We start from the raw sequence: 15,950 nt of genomic DNA, 5'->3' as shown, positions 1-15,950 counted from the left end.
TGATTACCAAAGGTTATCACTTTGAATGCCAACATTCAATTTTTAAAACAGAAAATTTCCTAAAATATGCATGTCCCTATTTAGAAAATAGAACTGGACAGAACTAAACTGGTATTTTTGTAAGTCAAAAAAATATTGGCCTTTCATTCCATCTAATATAATACACGGATATTCTTGGGACTACTGTAATACAAGATTAATTTCACATTTGCATAACATTTTCAGTTTATAAAACATTTCATGTTCTTGAGTTCATTTTAGGCTCACTCCCATCCCCAAGATAGGTAACACAGGTACATAATACACATTTTATAAGTTAGAAACCTGAGGCCTGTCAGGTCACTCGCTCAAAGTCCCACTGCTAATTAGCTGCAGATATGAAGTACATTCTGGGTCTCCTGATACCCACTCCCCTCCCAATGATCTTCCCAGTACGCCAGTTTGCCCTCAGTATTGATCTGGTCATCAAACCTGAACCACCTGCATCTAAAATTAATATTAGATAGTGAAGAACTGTTTGATGTGTCGAGTACATCAATTTTGTTGTATCTATTTTGTCCTTCAAGAACTCCCCTCACCCCCTCTACATAATCATAATGTCTCCTTGCTGTCTGTTCCATATAGCTGAAAATGCCATATGGGTAAGTGATATGTTACTCTAACTGCTCTGCTACATGCAGTTTTGTTTTGTACTTTTAAAAAGTCTATAAAACCTCCAATATATATAGACAGGCAGGTTTTAAAATCCTTATATAAATACATTATCTTTATGAAGTATAACAGCATATCCTGTTAATATCATCTTAGTAACAGTACTTTAAATGGTTTATCTTTAGTCTTTGCTCTAAACTGTAAGTCATGTGATTTAGTACAGTACTTCAAGTTTTGCAAATAATTACCTAGAGAAGTAGTAAAGAGAAAGCCTCCATATAGTTCCGAAAGGTAAGTTCATCTCTTAAAGTGTGTAGTGCATACTGTATTGGAACTAATGTAAAAAAACAATTGCTAAATTGACTAGATTTAGGTTTAATAGACTAAAAATAGACTTTGGTTTTGACAAGCACACAGTTGTTCAGAAAACAATATCCCATAATCCTCTGTAGCTAATAGTAAACTGTAACTTACAGGTCATTGCCATTTATATTACTATATTCATTCATCTGTCCATCCAATAACCATTTATTGAGCAAGTACTATACATTAGGTACTGAGGTAAGTACTAGTACCACTAAAATGTCCAAGACATTGTCATTGCCCTGGAGGAACTCAGAGAGTCAGTCAGTTGATGACATGGTAATTTATCAAGTAATGTAAAGTACCTTACATTTTGTTCTTTATTAATCTAAAGCCCCAAGATCTTTTCCTAGCTCTAGGAAAAGGCCTCTCCCGGCATTCTAGGTCAAAGTAGAGACGCAGGGCAGGGGAACTAGCTCTGGCTCTGGCAGTGCTTTCTCCTGGTGCTGTCACTGTCTGGCTTGGTGGAGGCACAGGAGAGGAGGAATCATTTCTCTCCTCCACACACCACACCACTGACTAGCCAAAACTTACTTCCTGTGACTATAGCCTCAAATTTAAAATATGTCAAATCCCATTACAAATTACATACAGAAATTATAACTTAAAATTTGGGTGGTGTCCAGATGTTTGCTCACATTAGCTCCACAGAAGCAATGTCATAAATCATGCTTAGATTCCTGCTGTAGCTCTTAAAAATCTATTTAACCTATAATATAGCTAATGTTCTATAAATATTTAATGAAAAATAAAAGCAATTATAAGTAACTATACATAAAATTTAAAAAGAAGTATTATAAATATCTATGTTGAATACTGAGGATTGAAGACCATCAGGCTCAATTTGGAATGGGGAATTGGAAATACCCTTAAGGTGGAAAGGCTTTTTTCAAGAAAGCTTAAAAAGAGCTCTAAGAAATGGAAGCAGTGAGGGTAGTTAACTAGTCTGATTTAAACAACTGCAAGAAACGGGGCCAATTTTTGTACATGTACGGAACTTACTGGCTGGATTTTATTTTTAAAGGTATTAGAAGACTTTCCTACCTCCTACATTTGGACAGGTGATATGATTATTTTAGAGAAAATAAATACACAACCTAATTTAGAAACAGTTTCTGGAGTGCATGTTTTAAGTTCAGAATTTGTATGTCAATTTTATGTTCCTTAAAGCATATATATCAGAAGGTTTCCAATGTTTAGAAATAATTTACCACCACACACCTTTTCTAAAAAGACATAAAAGAATTATAACTTTAATGTTACATATAAATACCTTTGACTCAAAGTGACAGATAACACATTAGGGCTTCTTGGATGAGATTTTTCTGTCTGTTCTATGACTCCTTTTCCTGCTCTGTTTGGTGAGGCTGTTCGACTTCGAGTATCACTATATGGTGATATTGTGGCACTAGTAGTTTCTTTAGGGACGTGGGTAGGAGATGGAGATGCAATCAATATTTTAATGTCTTCCATACCATCTTTTGTCACTGTTTTTAATTCATCATTGGCGGCAGTGTTAGTGATGGTAGTAAGAGCAGGTTCTTGCATTTGAGTCGGCTGGAATACTGTAATTGTGCTCGCACTTTGAGGGCTTGAAGAACTGCTTTCCAATGGTGACAACTGATCGAAGGAACGTAACTGGAAGTCATCATCCATTGGGATGTAAGGAGCTAACATCTCCAGGTCTAAGTCCGTGTCCTTTAAGACAACAAGTACATGAGTTTTTACAATGGCCACACCTTATAAAAGGAAAACAAGCTAAACCCAAAGTCACTTCAGACTAAAAATTAATAAGGTTTAATATAAAATATAGGGGCTGGCCCCGTGGCTGAGTGGTTAAGTTCGCGTGCTCCGCTTTGGTGGCCTGGGGTTTCGCCAGTTCGGATCCTGGGCATGAACGTGACACCACTCATCAGGCCATGCTAAGGTGGCGTCCCATATAGCACAACTAGAAGGACCTACAACTAGAATATACAACTATGTACTGGGGGGCTTTGGGGAGAAGAAGAAAAGAAAGAAGAAGATTGGCAACAGATGTTAGCTCAAGTGCCAATCTTAAAATATATATATATAAATATAATAAACAAGTTCATATACCTGAGTGGAAAATGGATTCTTTGCTTCTGTGTCTTCAGCAAAAAGTTTCTCTACCAATTCCAACTTGAATTCATTGACCATATCACTATCCACATCAAAACAATATTCACTGGGACTGTTAGGCTGTAAAAGGAATTAAATATTTACTTCTCCCTGAAGAAGCCAGCATGTTTTGCTACTTGGTAGAATTCTCAAACCACATCTCAGAGAATACACAACAAAGTCCACCTCTTCTGTCAAGTGGTGCACCTACAACATGACTGACAAACATTAATGTACAATTGAAATTTCACAAGATTGTAACCTATCAATAACTCAATAAAAAAAAAACTGAAAAAAAAAAAGTCCACCTCTTCTGTCAAATTTTATCTAACTAGTGAGAAGTTTAATTTTTGAGCTTACACTTAAAACTAATTTTGTCAATATACACATTTCTGACTGCATGTAATATAACATCATTTATAAAATTAAGATTAAAAGATGCATTCATCTGCTTATTCTAAGAATAAAACTCATCTAATAATTCAACTCCCACATGGTACTCAATTGGCCAATAATTAGATGATATCCCCAGTGGAGCCTACCTTGGTACTGAGAGGGCACACTTCTGTGGCCATCTACCCGGAAATCTCATAGCCACCCGGGAGGTAGGGGTGGAGACTTAAGTCCTTTTACTTGCATTCACCTTAATGAATGTGCTATTATTTTAGAAGTTCTGAGCAAGAATTTTAACCAAAAAACTACAGCTATGTATTCTAAGCATAAACTTCTGCCTCTCATTTTAACATTTTTTTTTAGATTTACTTTTGTTAGATTAAAAACAAACTAAGTCGAACATTTTTGTGCTAGGCAAAATGAGCAACCAGAGCATAGGATATATTCTCTAGAAGGCTATGAGATGTCAAATCTACTCTCAGCTTGCCAGTTTGAATCAATAAATATTTAATGTAAGACTATTTACCACTTATTGAGGCTTATTTGTGCCTCATTTATCAAAGCATAATATTCAGATCTTGGTCACCCTACTCTGGAGCATATTTTTAGACATGAAGCTCCGAAATTGACTCATTCTAGATTCAGAAATAGAGCTCTATGTGATACCTTTAGTCTTGGCCCAACCTAGCCCTTAAAGACTATTTTTATTGTGTTTATAAGAAAACTAATATCAAGACAGAACTTGAATAAAAAGCAGTTATTAAGTATTTATTCTGTGTAAGACTTGGTATTTTCATGTTACACTTATCCAGAATTTCAAAACAGTGATGGAAACTGGAATAAACTGGGCAAAGAGCTTAGAGTCCTTTCTAAGCCTGGCTAAGCCTTTTGCACTGGACTATTTTCCAAATCAAAGGGTATTATGTGTGGGCTTGGAGCTCTCGTACACACACACACAGTATTGTTCTCTGTGGATATCTAAATTCAAGACTTTGTCTTATTGATATAAATATAGAGAGAAGCAACATAAGTTTTATGTTTCATGTTAAACCAGTTCCTTCCCATGTTCCTATCTTTGACCCTAAAACATGCACTGAGGTCTAAGTTAGGCTCATAACAGCTTTTGTAGTAATTTTAAAGTGCTAAAATTCACAAACAAAACTGTGACACGTGGTTCAAATCAAAGTTTGAATCAAAATTTCAAATACATTCCTGAATATTAAAATCTGAAAGTTATCCTTTTCTTATTAGAGCACAACACCTACCTCTGGTGAACTTTGTCTAGTGCTTCCATCAGAAGGACTAGCTGGCTGATCCTGAATCTGGGGCATGGTAAAAGAAAGTTCCAGTGACTCTGGATTTGGTTCCAATTTTAATGCAACTTCCTGATTGAGTGCAGGGTCAGCACTACTTCGAAGTGGCTTTGGAGTTTCAGAGGCAGGTAATGGAGACATTGCCAAATTTATATTCTGTATTTTTTCATTGGATAATGGGAGCATTACATCATTATACAATGGAACTCCCTCAAGTTGTTGGTCATCAGTGTCTGTGTCTGTAGGGAAAAAAATTAGTCTATTTAAAGAATATCTAGATTTTAACATATAGGAAAATTTCTGTCCCCTTTTATCAGAGGTTTGCCTAGTTCACTCAAACACAAATGTTACCAGATTTTCCTTGATCAGAAAGTTTACAGATATTATGGTATAAGTCTGAGTTATCTTTCCAATTCACTATTGACAACTCCTATTAATCTAAATTGCATTAAATCTACAATTAAACTTAATACATTAAATCTACAATTCCAACCTTTTCATAACTTTTATGCATTAAAATTTAACCTACTTTGAAATTGTAGTTTTCATTTTCAATGTCTGATATTATGGTATGAATGCTTATGTATCCTTTAATGCAATGAGACCTCTTGCAATACAACTCTGCTAAACTGTGGAGGAAATATGACAGTAGGATATAGAAATGAGAGAGTAGCTGAGAAAAATTGAAGTGGAAAAAAGAAATACCTTAAGGACACTTTGAAGCACAATTTCCAACAATGTGACAAAAAGCAGGAATGCTGAGAAATTACAGGGGCAAAAATATTTAAGCAAGTACTTTCAAGCAGACTATGAAAAAAATAGATAAAACCACAATATCCAAATGATTACCAACAAAAAATGTCAGAGTAAAGGTCAGTTAAAATGGGCTTGCAGCAACAGACATAGCTTAAGCAATTAACAAAATAACTAAAGACCCACCATTGCTGCCAAAATCTAAAGATATGATTGTGTCTCCAGCAGCTGGGGCAAGCAAAGTTAAAGCATCAGGTTCCTTCTTAAGTTTATCAAAGAGGCTACTTGTATCTTCTGATTCAACTTTGGTGAATAGCTGAGAAATTTTCATATCTGAAGATTCAACTGGTTTGAGGACACATTCTGTTTGTTGAAGGGAGAAAATCAAGTCGTGCTGAATAATACCACTGTCAAAAAAGAGATTAGTAATTCTTAAATGCGCACTTGACACAATAACGGGGAGAGGCTCTGAAATGACCTTGTCTCTCAAAAAAATTCTGCTTTATGAAAAGGAACATTTTAAGATGCCTTGACCTATAATCTCTCATGCATACTTGGTCACATTCAGTGTTTAAAATAACAATATGAAATAAAGACCTATTAAAATTCACAGTATAATTCAAATATTCTACTAAATTCAATTGAGAAATTTCAGCTATCCCTTTGGGAAGAGTTGTGATGACAAAGAAATGTAACAATCAGGTACATGAAGGATATAAGTAGATCTTCATCATTTTTGTGCTGACTCACATACAATGAAATTGGCACAGAAGAACTCTTTGGTGCTAATATATGAAGCATGACCTAAGCATGGTCCTGGATTATGAAGATATATGGATAAATGACCAAGGTCTTTCTAAGAGGGGTGCCATATCTTCTTTGGTGGTAGGAAAATGATATGGTGATACTACCTATGGGATAGAGTTGAAGAGAGATGATGAACAGCAGCTCCATGTTCATGTTTGGTTTAAAAGAAATTTTACTACTCCTTTAATCAACAAATATTAAGTGTTTACTATGTGAAATGAACTGAGGATGCAAAGATTAAAATACCCATCCCTTGCCCTCAAGAAGTTTATAACTCAGTGTGAAAGTAGGTGTGCCAACAATTAAAATACAAAGTGATGATTGCTAAATTAGAGAAGGCTTGCTTCACAGAGAGGCCAATAAGCTGAAACTTGGGCTCAAGTAGTATTTATTAGGCAGACTGGGATTGGGGGGAAAGGAGGACATTCCAACTAGGTGACTCTTATATAATGGTAAAGTCACAAAAGAACTCTTTGGCGCTAATATTAAAACATTAAAGGATGGTGTCACAAGTGGCAAAAATGAAAACAAATGACCAAAGTCTTCCTAAGAGAGGTGGTCATAGATTTTGGAAAAACAGCTACATCTATGAAAGCATGGGAGTATAGAAAATAATAAAAAATGATGCTATGCAAGTACGTGAGGGTTTATCGTGGGGTTGATAAAGGAATCCTTAAAACATTTCTAAGGAAAATGAGATAATCAGATATCCAGGCAAGAAAACTCAGCCTGGTGGTAATGCAAAAGATGAAGTAGAAGGGGGCAGTCGCCTACTGAAATAGATCAAATGAAAGATTAGTTTATGATATCCATAATAGTCACAAGCCAATCAATGAAGCAAACGGTTCATCATTATACATGAGCCACGCATCACATTATACGGCCTCTTACAGTAAGTGCAAATAGAATTTCATTTAATCCACATTATACCCTTTTGTGGTAAGTATTATCATCTTTCCTATATGGATGAAATTCAGAAAAATGGGGAGACTTCCCCAAGGTCATGGAGCTAAAGAGTGACAGAGCTTTGAGACAAACCTAACTATTCCAAGGCCGGTATTCTTCCTACAAAAAGAACACAGCTGCCTTGAGATGGTATATGGTGATAGCTGTATGACTAGTACAAACTCATCCATACATCTGGTATTTTTTCAAGGTCTTTTTAAAAATGAGAGTGAAAAGGATGGGGGCAGATAGCTACTGAGAGGAGTCAGTGGAATCACTCTAGAACAGCTGACCTGAAAACGCAGGTCAGAGCACTGAAAACCATAATTAGGCAGAATGTGAAAGTAAAATAAAATTCAGTTAATGTTTATAATCTTCTCTTCCTATAAAAGAACAGAGTATCCAAAAAACGTTACTACTAGCTCCCCCCCAATATTTATTTTCCAAGCTTACCTCACAACATAATTTACACATACAATGCATTGTGGTTGAGAGTTCTTAGTGTTATATATGACAGTTGCTTGAGTTTCAACCCAGACATATCCCCCTCTTTTGGCAAGCATCCTGTACTGTCCTGTGGTGACTTGTCCTTTAGTAAACACTAGGAGTGAAAAGGAAAAAGAGTCATGCAGTGACAATAACTTTGAATTTTTAGTCGAATGAATGGACGTTGAATGTTGATCAGTTGTAGAAAAGGGGAGAAATATTTATTTTAATGGAGTCCGCTGTCACTGTTTGAATTGAAAGAGAGAATAAGCCGGAGCATAGCTGAAAATGTACCCATTTCAGTCTTCTAACCCACAAAGTAAACTCCTTTCCTGCCAATCCTCACTTTAAATAAAATGAAAGCCAAGAATGAGGGACAGCAGTGACTAAAATTCCTTTAATGACTTACATGTTCAAAGTATTAGACAAACCAGAGAATGAATAATCTTGATTCCACAGAGAACATTCAAGAAAGTGGTGCTGCTATAATTTTCCAAAATTCCTGCTATAGTTTCCAGAGAACCAGATGCTTCAAAGAGCTGTGCTACTGCACTTGAATCTCAGTTGATTTCATGCTGACGTCTTTTGGCAATTTAGGCAATCTTAATTAATTATTGATTTGGGAGAAAGTACTACATAAATAGTAATGATGATATTATGAGTTATTGGGGCCCTGACTATAGACTTGGGCCCTTTCTAGTTCAAGGCTAATCACACTAACTCAGTGACATTCAGGCATGCCCAGTCACACTGAAGTCGTATATCGGTACACATTAAGCAGGCAAGTGAGAAATCCCAGAGTTTTACTTAACATAGGATCTTCAAATAACATTCATTTGAGTCAAACTGAGAATGCTATCTTATGCCAAAGGTACTTATTACCACTAGTGCATGATGCTGATCACCTTCACTTCATTGAACAATTATTTTGAGTGCATTCTATGTGTCAACCACTGTTCTGAATACTTAGGTATGAATTCTGAAAATAATGCTGTAATATTCTATATTTTCTTGCCTTTGTATTTAAAATACCAGGGAAGTTTTATATATAATTAAATGATTCTGCTTTAACTGGTATTGGTTGTAACAAACATAAAACATAGATTTAGTGTCAAGATCCCTTATGAAGAGGTCGGTTAAGATATTTCGTCTAGGAATAAGGGTTAATTTTAACCAAAAGTTAGGTGTATGACCAAATGGTAAAGAGATTACAAGAGGGGCTGGCCCCGTGGCCGAGTGGTTAAGTTCGCGCGCTCCGCTGCAGGCGGCCCAGTGTTTCGTCGGTTCGAATCCTGGGCGCGGACATGGCACTGCTCGTCAGACCACGCTGAGGCAGCGTCCCACATGCCACAACTAGAGGAACCCACAACGAAGAATACACAACTATGTACCGGGGGGCTTTGGGGAGAAAAAGGAAAAAATAAAAATCTTAAAAAAAAAAAAAAAAGAGATTACAAGAGTTAAATAATTAGAATATCTATGAGTTCTTCCATTGTACTTACTATCATGATGAGTTTTGGTCAGATGATCCGAGTCCAAAGCATGGTAATATTCATAAATTGAGCGGCCCAAAAGTTCTTCTGGCTCATATCCCATCAATTCGGTAATTCTATTAAGTAAAAAATGTAAGAAAGAAGAAAAAAGAGAAACTAACTGATAAAGAAAATTTTTGCTTCTCCAGAGTAACTGATATGCATTAATTTTATGGACAAATGAATTTTCAAAACTAAAGATCATCTTTCTTTGCTTAGAATAAATTTACATCTCACCTTTAGCAACTCTACAGTTAGTAAATGTGGAAGCCCTCTAGGTTCCTCGGCTATTTGGCCCTTTTATTCCCTTCACCCAAACTTGTTACATATTTTTATCACATTTTATTGTATATACTTTTGGTAACAAGACAGGGTAGTGATATGAAGTGCTGCTAAATTAAATGATTAACAGTTATAAAGGTAGTCACTGACATTTAATTGAAAATATAGATTAAATCTATAACATTATTTTACCATAAGTCAGATTCTTTCTATGTACAAAACCAGATTCTTTACCTAACAGTTCCCCTAGGCAAGGTTTCACTTTGGGGGATCCATCGTCACTATAAAATTTTAGTATCAACCAAAGAGTATCCACACTAAATGGGAACTAAAAGAATACCTATTATTATGTTGTTTTGGAAGATGCTCTTGTACTTAGTTTTTGAAATTAATTACATAAAATTATAGGAATTGATTTCAGATGAAACAATGTTATCAAACTGAAAACGCACCACAAAGTAGTCTAGTTATCCCTTCTCGTTCCCTGGCAGCTCCTTTAGGACAGTCACTAGATCTTATTACTCTTTGTAACCACAGTCTGAAATGTAACCCATTTCACGAGAAAGAGAAATCTGTCTTAGCACCGTGCTAAACAGAAAGTTCTCTTCTGGGAGCAAAACACGAGTTAAGCTTCCCAATTTCTTAGCATTTAGATTTCAAAGGACATTCTGAATGAGGTAATGTACTGTGTCCAAAAAAACAGCTACAGAAAGCACAGGAAAGATACCCTTCTCCTAAGAAATGTATAAAAGTAATACTGTTTATGTTGTCACACTTTAAGGCAAGATCTGCCATAGTTTATTCCAAAATAAATAAATAGATAAACAGAAAGCTGATTGGTAAAAAACCAAAAACCAAAAACCAAACCAAGCCAAAATCCAGAATTCTTTACAAAGGGACATCTCTAAATATATCTAACACTAGGTGGCAGCATTTCAAAGGAAACTACTGTTTTAAAAAAATCTTATTTCTTTAAATTATTATGCTTTAAAAATCATTTTAATTGGTATTATATAGGTTATATGTTTAAGTAAAATTCCCATGGAATTATAATTTTTTCATTATTTAAATCTTTTATGCCTATGTATGCCTGGCATTGTTCTAGGTGTGAAAATGCAAAGACAAAACTCAACATGTGGCTGATCTTCCAGTACACGTAGTGCTTATGAAATGAAGTGGCAAGTGCAGGGATGAGAATCTGCTGCAGGAATCAGAGGAACCATCTCCATCCATGAGAAAGGATGGTACGGGAAGGGACGGCTTCTTAGAGGAGACTTATGAGTAGAGTATAGAAGAGAGTCAAGCAGAACCATTTCAGGAAGAAGGTGTACCACAAGCAAGAGAGATGAGAAAATGCTTGACATTGTACAGGCAAGAAAGGCTCTGATGTGGTTAATGGGGTCAAGTGGGGAGAGCTGAGGCTGGAGAAGTAGGTAGGAGGATCAGATTAATGAGGGCCTTGTAGATCATGTTAAGAGGCTTTAAACAGACATCAGTGCTTCTCAATCTGAGCTGAGGTATGTCTATCACTAAGGAATAAAAGATGGCAAAATATAAAAAGCATTTATTTTCTGAGAAGGTCAATTTTGTATTTGAGGAAGGAAGGTGAAGCTAAGTTAACTTTAGAAAATTACATAGCTTATATTCTGTACCAAAAAGGGGAGGAGTGATCCAGAAAATTTGATCAAAAAGCATTTTTAGGGGCCGGCCCGGTGGCGCAGCAGTTAAGTGCGCACGTTCTGCTTTGGCGGCCCAGGGTTCACCAGTTCAGATCCTGGGTGCAGACACAGCACTGCGTGGCACGCCATGCTGTGGCAGGCATCCCACATATAAAGCAGACGAAGATGGGCACGGATGTTAGCTCAGGGCCAGTCTTCCTCAGTGAAAAAGGGAGGATTGGCAGCAGTTAGCTCAGGGCTAATCGTCCTCAAAAAAAACCCAGAAAACATTTTTAATGGACTAGGAAACCTGTGATCTAAATCAACTATGCAGTATACGATTCATTCATTGTGTTTTGAGGAAGGACCTGTTCATCTTCATGTCTACATTAGTGCTAGTTACAGCTCCACAAACAGAGCAGGTGCTCCAATAGATGTGGTTGAATGATTCTAAATGGAAATTAGTATAGGAAGTAATAGGTATTTGCAGGTGTTTTGGATGTTAGACACTTGATATGTTAGCTTTTCTTAAAACTAGGCAAAATTTTCTCTGTATCTTTGTTCTTAGGGGTTATAGATGTGAGAAGTTTCTATAGAGCTCTAACCAGAAAACTAACAATCAAAACCTTACTTGGTTGATCTCCAAGCTGGCTGTTTTTACTCCTCTGTCATGATCATTTTGCTAATTTTCTGATATAACCAGAAGGTGAATGTCATTGCCTTTCTCATTTTCTTATTCTAGCTCTATCAGTGTCCTTTCTCCCCATTCTATCCCTATACTTTGTTACCGAGTTCAAAAAAATACAAAATAATTCTTCAAAAAAGGATAGGCATCTCTGTTCTACCATACATTCCCATGAATACTGTCAGTAAACACAATAAAATACTTCTTAGTTTTTCTATCTTCATCTTTCTTAAAGTTGACCCAGTGGTGGAACATGTGCTATGTGCACTAGGCACTCAACAAACTCCTTTAATCCTTAGAACAGCCTTTTCAAGTATGGCCCTTTTTTTCTTTTCCAAATAAGAAACGTGAGATTTAGAATACTGAAGTTCTAAGGCCAAGGCCACACTCTAAGTACCAGAGCTGCAAGCCAGGACTGAATCTAGGATTATGTGATTCCAAAGCCAGCGCTCTGTCACGTTTCTTTGTCCAGTGGAGTGGAGGATTCTTATCTACTTTATATTATGGCTAAGTGCTTAAAATTGGTTTTCTTATATAATCTTCAAGTTGACCACATATAAAGCAGGTGTTATTAAAGACGAAGAAACTGATCCTCAAAGGGAAGAACTAATGTGTCCAATATTATTTGGATATAGGCAGCAAAGTCAAGATTTAGTAGTCTGGCTACAGAATTTATGCCTTTATCCACTATGATATACTGCATTATAGTAAAAAATGGAATAAGCAGGCAAATAATTACAACAGCAGAATAAATTCTACATCAGAGGTTTGTACAAGGAATAATATAGTTTCTTAAAGGAACAAGGAAAGCTCCACAAAGGAGTAGATGCAATAAGTGGCTCTTGGAAGGTAAGTATGTGTTACAAGTTGAAGAAAGTGTCGCTGCAGAATGGCAAAGTATGTGCAAAGGCACTAAGATGGTCAAACAGCAGGTAGAGCTCTCCGGCTGTGGGGGGGGGGGCGAGCGCTAGATCATAAATATCTTTGTCATGCTAAGACGTTCAGATTTTATCATGTAGGTCTTTTTTCTTTCAGCTTTTCAAAATGCACGTTTTTTGATAAATAAAAATCTCCTGTCCTCCTTTACTATTTTTATAAACAAAAGTTTTTTGTGTGTGAAGATGAAGGAAAGCAATTGTGGCATTTTCAATAGGAGAATGACGTGATCTGGTTTTCACATTAGGAAGTCTACTTTTTGGAAACCTGGATGACAGATTAAAAGGGCACAAATGTGCTGGCAGAGCAGCAGCTTAAGAGACTGGCAACAGTTCAAGCCAAAGGTAATAATGAGCTGAAGAATTCAACAGCAGGAGGGCAAGGATGGAAAGGAGTGAATGGGTCAAGAGACATATGATAGGAAACCTTTAGGATTTAGAGACCAACTGAGTGTAGATAATGAGGGCCAAAGAAAAGTTAAGGATGACTTCCAGATTTTTCCTGAAGTCATGTGTCTGCAGTGGTATATTTAACCATGATAGGCATTATAAGAGAGAATGCAGTTTTTGAAGTTGTTTTGGGGCAGTAGTGGTGGTTAGGTTACAGAAATATTTAGTTTATAATACAGAAGAGTATCTATCCAGATAAAAATATCAAATTGACAATTAAATAGAAATAGTTATGAACATAATTTGGGAAATGGCAATTGAAACCATGGGGAGGGATGAAGCTGCACAGGGAAAACATGTAGGGTGAGGAGAGGACCAAAGACTTTCCTTTCTAGTCTATAACCAAAAGAAATCTAGCCTTCCTGAAATTATGCCTTGTATGTTTTGGAAGTTTATTTTCTCTTTAAATAAATTAGAGCCCCTAAAGGAAAAAGACTTAATCTTAATAATTTCTGGATAGCACCTACATAGAAAGTGTTTAATAAATATGGCTGAATTAATCTACAAAGTTAATCTAATACTACTGAGTTCTAGGATGAATCATCGTATTCAGTTTAGTGGAAGGAAGCATACACAGTCTCTACTATAGTGAATAGTAAAAAGCAAAAAATGCTATGGACTAATTAAAAATTTCAAGTTATATTTCATGTCTTATTTACCTTTCATCACAATAAGAAAATTTCATATCCAGACTGTGACGACTGAGAAAAGTCTTGCTATCTAAAGGAATTTCAATATTTGAAGGATGAGGAATGGGTTCACAAATCAGCACCAAGCACGTCATGGGTGGTTTCTTATACCCACACTGAGACTGGTTACTGTTGGTGTCATATACATGAATGTGGCCTGTGCAGTGAAGTACCTGTGTAGGAAGAAAACAAAGTAGTTTTTTAAAAAATATACAATGCCAGAAAAACAAAGTAGAGAGATAAGTAGTTGAAATGATGTAGCAAGTAAGCTTTCACAAAATTTACAGTCATTAGTAGATTAGCTATACTTTTGAAAATCACTAAATGTTTTCCTTATAACACCACATATGACCTACTCCTCAGGAACCATAGATTATGCTTTAAAAAATCTCCTTTGTACAAATCTGGGCTGATTTTTCATTCATCTGGTCATCGTAGCTGTTTGATGGTTATTTCTTGCTTTGATGACTGTATTTCAACACTAAGCAAAGAAATGATACAACAATGAATAGAAAATTACGCTCTGTCAAGATTCAAAAACTGGGTAACTGGCAAAGCCAACTGATTAAGTTAGCTCAGTACACCAGTGTCACAGTTCACATAATTTAAGTTCATGCCTCAAACTGCAAATTACTACACTGTTTTGGATGTTAAATCTGCAAATGCCAAGGAGCATTTAGTAAGTTTTCCCTCACAACTCTAATGGTGTCTTAATACCAGCAGTGTCAAGATGTATGAAGTTATCTATAAATCGAGTGCATCACCACTCACAAAGCATTTTTATTCACCTTCCATGTTGCAGACTTTATGTTCATAGTTCTCCCCCGGCTTGTTAGGGTACACTTCATTCTGAGAAAAAAGCTTCGCTGTGTATTTTGCTCTTTACCCTTTTTCACAAGGCCTAAGGAAAGCATGAAATAAAGTTTAAAAACATAATTGAATATATACATTTGTTACAGTAAGAGTAGTACAGTACCTAGCACCTAGGTGCTGTTCAATTAAAAGTGTCAGCATGCACACAGTGATTCACACCCACTTTGCCCACTCCAGCACATCCAAGGGATCTAACACACTGCAGTCAGCACCAGAGGTTCACAACAGCAGTGATTCCCTGAACTGGTGGGAGGAGAATCCATATTTGGGATAATGGTTAATCATATCACATTCAAGCCAGTAAAGCTGATCAAATTATGAGGAAATATAAGTATGGTATGAATTTGCCCCATAACTGTGCTATCAGTGTTAAGCACACCCAAAGAAAGAACTTTAGTGAACTGTTCCAAACCTTTACTAAGTGTTAGCTCAATTCATAATAAGCACTCACATATATATAGAACTTTCAAAATAGCAAATAACATTTTTATGTATCTGATTTTTCCTTAAATCTTCTTTTATTATAAAGCAGGCAGGAAATCATTTCTACTTTGTTACTAAGAAAAAAAATACGGAATGACTTTTCAAAGCAGAGTTAAAATTAAATAAATTCAAGTCTATTTATCCATTCCAAACTTCATGTAACTACAAAATGAGATTACATGCAGGTGACTAAGTATATAATAACTTGATATCTTCATTGATCAGTCTGATTCAAAACAAATACAAAAATATTCATTATTCAGGACCTGGGCTAGATATTGCAGGCAATACAAAGATGAATAAGACACACTGCCTGTCCTGAAGAAGTTAAAAATTTAGTAGATGTAGTGAGGCCAGTGACAATGCAAGACAGAGTAAGTGCCTAAGACTTACAAGAATGTTTTAAAGAAGTATAGAAAGAGTAGAAGATAACTTCTAGTCAAGAGGAAATGAAGAAGTCCTTCTTAGACAAAGAGACATTGGAATTTCACAAAGTAGAAATTCTTTGGCACA

At 36.0% G+C, this 15,950-nt stretch overlaps 1 protein-coding gene and 1 long non-coding RNA gene across 2 annotated transcripts in view; one reads left to right on the top strand and one right to left on the bottom strand.

Moving 5' to 3' along the window:
- HIF1A (hypoxia inducible factor 1 subunit alpha) overlaps positions 1-15,950 on the bottom strand; it is a 42,784-nt gene that overhangs the window by 2,730 nt on the left and 24,104 nt on the right. Inside the window, exons 5-12 of the mRNA XM_014868496.3 lie at positions 14,870-14,982; positions 14,052-14,254; positions 9,353-9,459; positions 7,818-7,965; positions 5,799-6,019; positions 4,812-5,098; positions 3,112-3,234; positions 2,288-2,712 (exon numbers count right to left, since the gene is read on the bottom strand). Coding sequence (XP_014723982.2) covers positions 2,288-2,712; positions 3,112-3,234; positions 4,812-5,098; positions 5,799-6,019; positions 7,818-7,965; positions 9,353-9,459; positions 14,052-14,254; positions 14,870-14,982 — 1,627 coding nt within the window. The remainder of the gene's footprint in view (positions 1-2,287; positions 2,713-3,111; positions 3,235-4,811; positions 5,099-5,798; positions 6,020-7,817; positions 7,966-9,352; positions 9,460-14,051; positions 14,255-14,869; positions 14,983-15,950) is intronic.
- The window catches only part of LOC139045698 (uncharacterized), a 29,047-nt gene that overhangs the window by 5,672 nt on the left and 7,425 nt on the right, over positions 1-15,950 (top strand). The window lies entirely within an intron of this gene.

The sequence above is a fragment of the Equus asinus genome, chromosome 7, assembly GCF_041296235.1.
Source record: "Equus asinus isolate D_3611 breed Donkey chromosome 7, EquAss-T2T_v2, whole genome shotgun sequence".
NCBI classification, from domain to species: Eukaryota; Metazoa; Chordata; class Mammalia; order Perissodactyla; family Equidae; genus Equus; species Equus asinus.
Note: the sequence above shows the minus strand (reverse complement) of the source record. Positions and strands in the feature narration are given on the sequence as shown.